Source organism: Pyrus communis, chromosome 4 (genome assembly GCF_041283825.1).
Source record: "Pyrus communis isolate YQ-2024b chromosome 4, ASM4128382v1, whole genome shotgun sequence".
NCBI classification, from domain to species: domain Eukaryota; kingdom Viridiplantae; phylum Streptophyta; class Magnoliopsida; order Rosales; family Rosaceae; genus Pyrus; species Pyrus communis.
Window position 1 is genome coordinate 4830811 of NC_142568.1, and position 11707 is coordinate 4842517.

At 35.0% G+C, this 11707-nt stretch overlaps 1 protein-coding gene across 2 annotated transcripts; it reads left to right on the forward strand.

Moving 5' to 3' along the window:
* Positions 1–3931: 3931 nt before the first annotated feature.
* Positions 3932–11319, forward strand: LOC137723672 (COP9 signalosome complex subunit 7). Of its 2 annotated transcripts, none has more exons than XM_068462871.2 (9): positions 3932–4336; positions 5141–5216; positions 6574–6662; positions 8295–8384; positions 8557–8601; positions 8704–8774; positions 9586–9724; positions 10740–10831; positions 11048–11319. In XM_068462871.2, exons 1-9 carry the CDS (start codon positions 4178–4180, stop codon positions 11067–11069), a joined length of 783 nt encoding a protein of 260 aa, XP_068318972.2. In that variant the 5' UTR covers positions 3932–4177; the 3' UTR covers positions 11070–11319. The 2 variants fall into 2 exon arrangements, with proteins under 2 accessions (XP_068318972.2, XP_068318973.2); XM_068462872.2 differs by having other exon boundaries at positions 3964–4336; positions 10789–10831.
* Positions 11320–11707: the final 388 nt, after the last annotated feature.

Consider the following 11707-nt stretch of genomic DNA (forward strand, 5'->3'; position numbering starts at 1 on the left):
CTTCCTTGTAAAAAAAAATAAAAATTCATCCTTATCTGTAAATCACAAAGTCTTGACATGCATAAACAAGTTGATTATGCACGCGTAAAATTGTGATTTGTTTAGAGTTGATGATAATGGCCTTTGAAGACTCGTAAACAAGCTTGATAATCGCATAAATGTGAAATCTTATCGACACACTCCGACCCCATGTTGACTATGAGTTAGACTTCGTTAGCCGATACTGTGTGGTGACGAAGCCATAAATAAGGTAACCGGTACGTGACAATTAAAATGTTTTGGTTCAATTTTACTAAAAATTTGCAGAATCTCCCCTACAAATACAATAATTCAAAATAAATCTTGCAAGTAAACGCAATTAAAACTCAACTTCCCCGACGGTCATACCAAGGGTTCAACTCTTTTATTCCATGTCACATAAGTTCAGAATTAGTCAACCAACGATATAAGCAAGTAATCATGTGATGTGCAAGTATAACCGTAAATTTGGTTATTTATTAATGCAACTAATAAAAAAGATAGAGAACACTACGTAGGAGAGATGTACTATTGCCAAGCTCACTCGCCGTCACAAGCTGCTACTTTCATCCTACTAGGTCCTTATGGGCGTAAAACAAAGTGTGAACATATCATATCAATTATCAAGTCGAAATCCTTTCATAACATACTAATCCCTGTTTTAGAAAGACCTATATACTAGTATCTACTACATTTACATATATATATATATATATATAGTTGAAAAATACATGCCAGTCACAATAAAAAATCATACATGAGGAACTGCAATACATTTCTAATATCTACTAGTGAGAATACATACACGTGTGTGTACATGGGCGTGTGCTTGTGTAATGCTAGTATCTACTAGCTATCTGTCACACTAGCGTCTACTAGTGAATCTAGCATCTTTTAGAAAATATAACACATGCAAACATCCAATGGCTGAAGCTAAACTATCCTCTATGTATAATACACAATGTGGTGAAAATAAATCACAATATAAACACACATCATTTAAATGTCATCTAATCATCGCAATCTAAAATTTAGTCTCATCTAAGACCAATATCAAGGCATGCTCATGCTAGGGATTTTTACCACCTGCAAATATAGGGATAAAAACACTTCAAAATACTTGCAAGAGTACAGAGTTATCGTAGTATAGCAGTTCAAGCAAGATCGTTCTCTGCATGGATTATTTAAAACAATTTATGCAAAACCAAAATCTTAGTTAATTATTTGAAACAGAGATTGGAAAAAGTTGATTTTGAATTTAAAAATAATAAAAACGAATTTAATTAAAATGATTAAAGAAATTAGCAAAGTAGAGAAAACAAAGGAAAACATTTCGAAAACCAAATTGTAAAAGCATAGGGTTCCGTCATCCCTTTAATAATCCTATGTATATTTACCAATTACTTATGAATTACCCATGCAACTTTGAATGTTGGTTTTCCTAATGCATATTCTACTCATGGTATTCAAGCTAGAACATATATCAAATATGCAATCCGTCTGGGGTATTCTGATCAAATATAAACATGCATGACTCATTACGATTTGTGAAAACCCTTTGAAAAACCATGCAACTCCTAAGACCCCTAGGTGAAATTACAACTATCAATCACAAGAAGCCATACTTAATCCTCTGGTGGTATTCCTACCGAATTGCATCCAATTACTTATCTAAACATTTTAATGTTAGCTAAACATTAAGATATAGAGACATTTTAAACACAATGATTAATAATTCAAAGTATGCATGCATAATATCATAAGCAATTAAATAAAAACTACATATTCATACTAAGGCTCAAGGCATCGCCCTAACAAATGGAATTAGTTACGAACAACCATAAAACGAAAAGAATTTTATTGAAATAGAAAAAGGATAGAAGACACCTTGAACTACAAAACGTGCTAAGTTCTCTAAATTGATGCCCCGTTCCTAATTGCTAAAAAGCCTTATTTATATGATTATAAAATAAAATCCTACCTTGAAAAGGTCTTCTAAAAACTAGGAAACATAATAGAATAAGATAATTAGGAAATAAAAGGTTTCCTATTTAAATTGAAATACGAACTTCTCAGAAAATCAAACTTTTGACCGACCAAATCAACTCCAATTTGGTCCCAAAAGGTATCTTTAAATTGAAATACGGAAATAAAGTGTTATATGTGTCAAATGCCTCTATTAGTGAAATCGTAGTGCACCATGTGATTCAGGACGTCGAAAAATCTTAGGTTAGGTCTCGGGTTCACGTGGCACCATACAGACGGTCTCACACCACCTAGTTATCAGTGTACACGCTGTTGTAGCCAGCGAACACACCATCGTACATGCGTCCATCACCGTCAGTATATTGTTGCTGTTGTCACTGGCCAACTATGCAACTGCAACGACAGTCATCGTCTGGTGCTGTCATATGTTAAGCAGTGCTGCGCTTACTTATTGGTGAGGCAAGCGCAACCATTAGAATTAAAGGATTGTGCCGCTGCAACCACTAAGTATGCTAATGGCCGCCATGCTTCGTCACCAGAATCTTCACCAGATTCTGTAGAATTTCCAGAAATTGTTTCAAAGCTCCAAATTAGATCATTTTCACGTATTTCTCAACCAAATCTTCATAAAAAGTTGTAAAACGCTTACCAAACCCTAAACCAAAATGTTTTACTTCTAGATTAACTTCGAACTCGTGGGAAAATGGCCAAATTCTTTTGCTGAAAACTGGAAACCAAACACAGAGAATAAACCGGGGGTTAAAATCTTCGATTTCAACTCAACAACAACATGCACAACATGATTTGATACTTGGGTTTTTGACTATAGTCTAAAATATTGGGACAAAGGCCTTCCAATGGGCCAAAATAAAAGTCCTTAAAAGAGACTAGCTGGATATCTCAAACAAATCCTCAAATGTGAGGACAATATGAGACTCAAAGAATGGGCTCCATTGTTGATTTGAGTGTGAAACAAACGCCACCCACGAGTGAATGTTGTACAACTTCTCATTTTGTTTTTTTTTCTTGTTTTTTGAACCCACTATGTGAATGCTAATAACCATTCCTGTAGCTTCCCCTTTTTTTTAACCGTTAGCCTTTTGATTTTTATCAACGACCACAATACTCTAATGAAATGAACAATCATTTTTTGATATTTTAGTCCATACATTTAGGGATTATATTATAAGGACCTCTCTATTGAAGGCAATAATCCTTTAGTGACCTGAATATTCTCTTGCAATAATCCTTTAGTGACCTGAATATTCTCTTGAAGTCCCTAAATGAGTCCTCAAATGTGGTGATAAGCGTTTTTGTTTTGAGACTCGCATTAGAAATGCTCTTAACCCACTCAAAACTTTCCTAACGTGCAATTATGATTTTTCCCCTTTTGAACATGTTACTTAATATATGAATTTCATTATTCAAATTAAGTATTAATAAACATGCACATTTAAAAGTTATTAAAAATTATGTATTATAAACATAAATGTTTAAGAACTATTGAATTTTTGCTCAAAAAAAAAAAAAAAATTATTGAATTTGAATCATATTATTGCCAACTTATTGTGAAGTTAAACTCACCCTCTTTCATTTAGTATAAATAATATCGTTTGTTAAAAAAAAAAAAAATATTATCATTCGGTGACCCGAACCATATGAATGCTTATAGCTCAACCTAACCCAACCCGACTCATATGGATAGGTAGACCCGCTAAAACACGGAAAGATATCATCTCCATATCTCTTCCTTCAAAGCCCAAAGATCAAATGATCCGGACCTTTGAAATTTAATCCGACGACTAAAAACAGAAAAGTTAGTAAAAACTTTTAAAAACTATAATAATTTTTAACTGTTAGATCAAATTTTAAAGGTCTGAATTACTTAATTAACGAAGGAAAATATCCGGAGATGATGTATTTTCCTAAAACACACATACCTGATAGAAAGTTAGAATCGTTACTATAAATTTCGCCCAAAACAAAAGAACATAAATATCAAATTTGCAGAAACCAAAATTCCCACCGCCAAAACCCACCAAAATTCATCCCTTAATTCGTCTTTCAACCTCTCTCTCTCTCTCTCTCTCTCTCTCTCTATCTCTCTACTAATTTTAGTTCTCCCTTTCCACCAAAATCTGGGTTTTTCCTGTGTTCTCAAAGAGGGTTTTCAATGGAGGTAGAGCAGAAGCAAGCCCAGGTGATCGAGCACTTCGTGAAGCAAGCCTCTAGTCTCCAGGGGTCCTCTCTCGTCAGCCTCATAGTCCAACTCACCTCTCATTCTTCTCTCTTCGTTTTCTCCGAGATTTTGGCTGTCCCCAATGTGCTCGAGGTCAGTCCTTTCGTGTTCTTTGCTTGCCTGATGCAATTTGGGATAAAAATTTTTCTTTTGGGTTATGTGATTTTTTATTCTGTTAGCCCCATGATTTAGAGCTTCTGCGTATTCTTCAGATTCTGTATTTTTGTAGGAAATTAGTGTTCTCATTTGGGTTTTATGCCAAGTTCTAAATTTGTGTTTGGTTTTTAGTGTATGATCCCAATAGAAGAATGTGGGTTTTAGTACCAATTTAGAATATTTCCATTACAATTTGTGTTTTATGTTGATATAAAAAGTAGAAGGGGTTATGAAAGATTTAAAACAAAAGGAATGTTAATTGTATATCTGATCGGTACGATGTATGCTTGGTTAAATATGGAAAATATGGATACCCATCAGAGCCCAAAGAGATCACTTATTAACTATTAATCCCGCGTTGAAATTGGATTCTTGTACATTTTGTCTTTGATGAGCTAAAGTGACTTTGTGCTTACTGCTTACAGACCCTAGTATGAAAACTTGCTTCTACTGTATCCTGATCATGACTTAAGTATTAATTAGTGGATATGGAGTACCCAAGCCATTATATTCTTTATAATGATTTGGGTTAATTGATAAATTTTGTCTACTGGAACTCCAAAAGGTGAAATGAGGGGCAAAGCATTCCATCCCAATTTATTTTCTTTATTTATTAGTGCAGTGAAGTTTAATGATGGGTTCATGATTCCTAACAATCACCTTTCCTTTATTCCCTAACATGGTATTGTTAGATTCTTGACGTATATTATGTTTCGATTCTCATAATGTGTTTCAATGCAGCTTCAAGGAACGGGATATGCTGTATACATTGATCTACTTCGTCTCTTTGCTCATGGAACATGGAGTGACTATAAGAGTAAGAAACGTTCTGCACAAACTCCTTTGCACTACCTATAAGGGGAGACATTCTGTACTTCTATTGGTCCTTCAGTTATAGTAACTTTTTTTCATTTTACCAACTAGATACATTAGGATGTTTTTTGTTGTTTGAAAAAGTTAGATGTTGGGACTAGATACCAAAGGTTTTACAGTTTTCCAGATTCTCTGATCTATCAAGGATTCTCCAGTATTAGTTTAAAATAAAAGGTGATCAGTGATTGATAGACATGTTTTGGTATGCTTGCATATGCTGTCAAAAGCGTCACAGTTTTGGAAATGAAAGGGGTAACATTGATACATTTTCCCTATGGCAGGTCTGATATAAACCTCAATGGTTATAGGGCCTTGTCCCAACTAATCATGCTCCTCCATTTTATCCCACCAGGGCTTATTTTTATTTTGAGTCACATGCTGTTATATATTTCCTAATTATCCCTATCCATTTTATTTTCTGTCCTCTTACTGTAATACTACCGTCAATGCTAATACTACCGTCAATGCTGATTAACCAGTAATTTGAACAGGTAAAACATTTAACCTTAGTTGAACTGTCCAAACCCTCAAAGCCTGTTTTATTTCATTTTTCTCCAATTTGAGTGAATTGTGTGTGTGTGGTAATTTTGGAATCTATCACTTTCTGTAGAACCACACATCTATCTCAACATTCTTATTTAAGCCACAGTCATTGTATGAATATCTTTTTTCCTTTAACTACCTAGCATTCTGTTCCAAAATAGCATGCCTTCTTTCATATGACTTGAAGACAAAAGATTTTACGGCTATCAAGTTTCAAAAGGCAGAGTTTCTGAACTTTGAATCAATCGTCTTTAATAGTGTGGGAAGGCAATGATGAAATTCTTTCAGTTAATAGCAAAGTTACTTGCAATAGGTTATACAACATCGTAATAAGTAAAATACCTGCTTGTTCTAGGAGCCTTCTTGGTATACATATATTGACAAATGTTCCCTGCAAAAACTGGAAGTTTTCCTCTTGTTCATTGTGTACTTCTTGTACAACAGTGTATGGAAAATCAACAGTATTATGTCAAGCCATTGCTGCCTTGCATTATTGCTCAATGTGTAAGGAAGCTTAACATTTACCGTTCGGGATCTAATAATGTGAAATTGTCAGGTCTACTTATGTTACTACTACTTCATAAAGTATCTATCTGTATTGGACAAGAAGTTGTTTAAGGAGCCATAAGATCTTTGATCACTCATAGTCATTTTGTTGGTTGTTTCATTGGATTATGACATTGGCAGTGGCACTTGAAATTTTATACTCCTTGTTTAACATATGTATGAGTGCAATTTAATGACTGAATGAGTGGCAGGTAATGCTAGCCTTCTTCCACCACTAGTCCCAGATCAAATCACCAAGCTGAAGCAACTTACTGTGCTTTCTCTAGCTGAGATGAACCGGGTATAACGATTAGCTTGATATCATACTCTAATAGTTTGACCTTTTTTTTATTGTTGTAGTCTGGTATACCTTACTTGAAATTTCCGGTTAGTCCCTTATTGGAGTATGGTACTTACAGTAATGCAGTTTAATATATCTCTTAAAGTTCCTACTTTGGTCAAATTATTTCACCTTTGTGCCAGGAAAGAAAGCCACTTCATTTTTCCATGCATAGAATATAGGGGTTTTGGTGGGTGATAGTGCTTGAGTTCGTGTACTTCTCAAATCAATATTCATATGAGATTCTCAAGGTCTTGTTTTGCCTAGGTGGTAAAAAGCTTGCTTTTGAAATTTTGAGACCTAATTAAGGCTAGAATTTTTATATTAATGAAGTTTAGAATTTACATTAGATGAAAATAGCAAAAGATTTAGAGATTGGGGATAAAAAGGGGAGGAAGGAGGCTCAGAAGAAATTGTGGCTACTTATGAACATATTTTTTGCATCCCAAAAATTACTCACACAATAAGTATGAAAGCAAACTAGACACTAAACTAAAAATGAACACTTGTAAAGGTTACTAGACTTCTTTAAAGAAAAGGGAAGAGATTTGGAAATTTTTTATTTCCCCCTGTTTATTTCCTGGAGAAAATTGGGTGGATTAGGTTATAAAAGCAAACACAGTTTGCCAAAACATCTGGGTGTTTGTTGCCTAAAATTGGAGAAAGGAGTAAGACATATATATTTAGCTTCACATTTATTCAATTATCTTTAAATTCTTTTAGACTGGTGTGGGTTTGATTTGACATAGGAACTGCTGCTTCTTGCTGGTGGAGACTAGGTTGGCATTAGGAAAATCACTTTATCCTTTGGTGGTGTGGGCTTCTTTTGTATTTGGTCAGAAAGAAGTAGGTTGTTTAATTCTTTTTGGGATAAAATTAGTTTCCAGCTTCTCTATTTCCATTTTGATTTTAAAGGGGAGGGGGGTTGGTGTTTGAATTGAGTGAAGTGGGATTTTTTTTTTTTTTTTTTGTTGATATTTGATGGTTAGAACTCCGCCTGTGTAAGTTTATCTCACATTGCCGGTCCCAAGCCCCGATAAAGGAAGAGGGGGAGGGCGTCAGGTAGTTGACAGCCGGCACTCCTATCTTACGTCGAATCCTTAGTATTATGATACTTGATAGTTAGACTAATTGTGATGAACTTATTACCATGATGTTTGTAGTTGGTGTGGGCTTCTTTTTGTATTTGGTCAGAAAGAAATAGGTTGTTTAATTCTTTTTGGGATAGAATTAGTTTCCAGCTTCTCTATTTCCATTTTGCTTATTAAAGGGAAGGGGGGTTGGTGTTTGAATTGAGTGAAGTGGGTTTTTTTTTTTTGTTGATACTTGATAGTTAGACTAATTGTGATAAACTTGTTAACATGATGCTTGCAGTTGTAGCCTTTCGTTCTTACTAATTAACAAAATTGTCTTATCCAAACAAATACCATGATGAGTATCCTGTCTTTTCATCTTGAATATCCAAAGAATACCCTTTCCCTACCCCTAAATTCCTGATCATAGTATATATAGCGTGGAGATATGGGCCTTCTGAGTTGGTACTTGTTAGGTATGAATGCAACTGCAGTTTCTAAATTTTTCTGTTTTTACCAGGTTTTATCATATGATCAACTTCTTGAACAGCTTGATCTTTCAAATGTGCGTGAACTCGAAGACTTTCTTATCAATGATTGCATGTATGCGGTATGTGCCCCCTATTCGTTAATGAGAAAAAATGTCATAAATTCCGTCACTTTTAAAAGATTTGGAATATATGTGTTCTCATTTATGGGATGATTTCTTTCAAGCCTGTAATAAGGAAATACTGAAAAGGTTGCAAGCTGAAAAGGCTAATCTTTCATTGTCTTATGTATAGGGCATAGTCAAAGGGAAGTTGGATCATTTGAGAAGATCTTTTGAGGTTGGATATGCTGCCTTGACTATTACATTTGACTCTTTTGATGATTTCCTGGATGTATGTTTTGATTTCAGTGTTTTATCTTGACCATCATTTAATTTCCAGGTTCAATTTGCAGCTGGGAGGGATTTGAGACCTGGACAACTAGGGAATCTTATACAGACTTTAGATGATTGGTATGCATGTTTCTGTATTTAGTTGGTCACTTTATGTCTGAGGTCTTTCTTTCCCACTCTCATTTTGTGTATTTGCACTCTCCCCTTAATTTTATGTATTCATTCTTGTTGGATTTATTCAAATAAAGCATAGAAATAAGAGAGAGGAGCGCAAATGGATAAAATGGGAGTGTGGAAACGCTATTCTTCTTATAATTCCCTCTCCAAGACGAGTCCTATTTGTCATGTTAGGCACCTTCTTACCTATGCATTGCCTAATGGAAGTTAAACAGAAATCAATCTTGATCTAGTAGGGTTTTGTTTTTAAAATTTGTGCACCAGGATGGTGGTACAAGTAATTTTACTAACCATCCTATATGCACCCTTACCTGCATGTCTCCCCCTCTCTTGAAGAGAAGTTATACATCAAGGCGTCATTATAATGTTAGTTGATCCATGCATTACTAAGGGGCTGTTTGATAGCCATTTCATTTTCAGATTAGTTTTTATTCTCATTTTTTCAAACTGGACCGAGAACTTGTTTGGTAACTACTTGCAGTTTTCAAAAAAAAAAAAAAAAAAAAAAAAAATTGAAGGCCAAGTTTTGAAAACTCAATAGTACTTTTCCATTTTCATTTTTTTGAAAACTGTAAACTAAAAACAAAATGGTTATCAAAATGCCTGTAACCTTTCCAAAGCTTACATCATGATAAACAAATTGTTACCTGGACCTTTTCTGTTCCAAATTATGTTCTTTTTAGTTATCCTAATGTAGAAAAGAGTACTGTAAAACTTTAGTAGGATGTTTACAGCAATTATTTGAAACTATCAGGTTAGACACTACAAACAATGCGCTTCTCACAATTGAAGAGAAGATCAAATGGGCAGATAAAAAGTGTGAGTTGGATGCAATACACAAAAAGGCAGTCAATGACAGGGTGGAAGAAGTCAAGAAGTCTGTCAATAACAAGGTAAGTTGAATCCATCATCAACCTATGTAATCATAATTTTGTTTTTAGTTGTGATGCACCATCTAGGGATTGCTTCACTTTTCTTTGCTGTGGTCATAAGATGTTCTGTAAAGGGAAAAATGCCAGGCTTATGTGGGAGTGCTTGGGTCTGGCCGTGCTTTGGGTGGTATGGTTGGAAAGATACATGAAGGACTTTTGAACATTATGTGGGAGTGGGGGTTAAGGAGTTACGGGACAAAGTGCAGTTTTGTCAGCTATTTGGGCTTTGGTTACTGAGTTTAGTCACACTACCTTTTCTATTATTTGGCTTGTCTGGGAGTTTTCGGTTGTTTGGCTTTTTGTTGTTTGTTTTGTTCCTTTTTCCAAAAGAAAAAAAAGGTAGATGAGATGCCTTTGGACTCTGGGTATGTATTGGTTAAGTTTTTGGTTTCCAGATTGTGGACTACCACTATCCTTTTTATATCAAGGAGACATTTACTTTTTGTTTTGAATAGAAGAGCTTTTATCAAACTTGCCAGTATGCTAGGGGCCTAGGACCGAGATACGTTAAACTCATACAGCTTCAGCATGTCAAAATTCAGAAAATATTCCAAATAAGAGGGCAAGCAATTAAAACCTTTTTATTTTCAAAACCATAAAATGTTTACCTTCACAAATCCCAGTTTCTGTGTTTTCTCTGTATCAAAAACTGTGAGAAACAGGGTTTCCTACTTGGATGAGCCTCGGAAGCTCTGTTAACTCAAATATAAAGGATTCTTTTTCATGAACTTCTATAAGGCCATAGGGTTTGCATCATTGGGCAGATAGCCCTTAGGTTAACAATTTTAGAACTAGTTTTGCCAATTCTACTCACATTTTCAAAGTTATTTGAAACGTGTGTTAATAATTCACTCAAACAGCTGTGTGCATCAGAGAGAGAGAGAGAGAGAGAGAGAGAGGCAGACAGACAAATTTTCTTGTAATATAGATTGGTCAACTTGTTTTACTTACTTGGCATAGGGTGCACTTTAAGCAGGGTGGGCGAGACTTCCAAGCCTTTGATGACATTCTGTTTGGTGAAACAGCTGGACTAATGGACTATGAAGAAGATCGAACCCGATCCAAGAGGTATTAAATTCAGACATCTTAATCATGTGTTGTTATTATACCTTCACCCCTTCAAAAATAAATTTTTGTATTAATTGCGGTGAACTAAAGTCATGTGTGTTAATTACCATCGCCTGGTTGACAATATGAGCATCTCTACTTGGCAGTCTACCGTATAATGTATGTATTGCATCCGAAATCATTCCCATTTAATCTCATGAAACTCAAATATCGCAGGAGAAGATCACCGGTACATTAACAAGTGCGGCCGCGCCTGGGTGGGGGGTGGGGGGTGATGTCTGGAGCACTGCCAAAATTTATCCATAGTGCTTAATTGTTTTATGCTCAATTTCTTAAGGATGGTGGTATAGCATGATTATGCGACATTTCGAAGCTTCGTGTGTATTTAGAAAGTCTATATACATGGAAATATGGAATGTTCCTTATTGGTTCTTCGGTTAAAAACGTTTTAAGAAGTGCTTTTGCAGCGAAGCACTTTTATCTCGTAAGTGCTTTTGTTAGTTGTATGTCAAAAAATTTATTAAAATTCCAGTGCTTATTGAAAAAGCACTTGGAGTGCTTCATGAAGCAGAAAGCACTAATAAGAAGCACTTTTAGAAACCAAAAGAACTCTTGCATTTTTCTGTCAAATGCAGTCAAATTGCTTTTTTGGTCATTCTCTTATGGTAAGTTAAGAACGGTTGAGATTTACAACTGTTCAATCTTTGAATCCAATGCAAACTAGGCAAACGTGGATCTAACAGCCTTCGACGTCTCTCTTTCTCCCATTCTTTTGCATGAACATTTAACGTCCCCAACATTTACTTAAAGCCTTTTACAGTGGGTTGGAAAGTTGAGTGCGATACCAATAATATAAGGATCAAACTATTACAATAG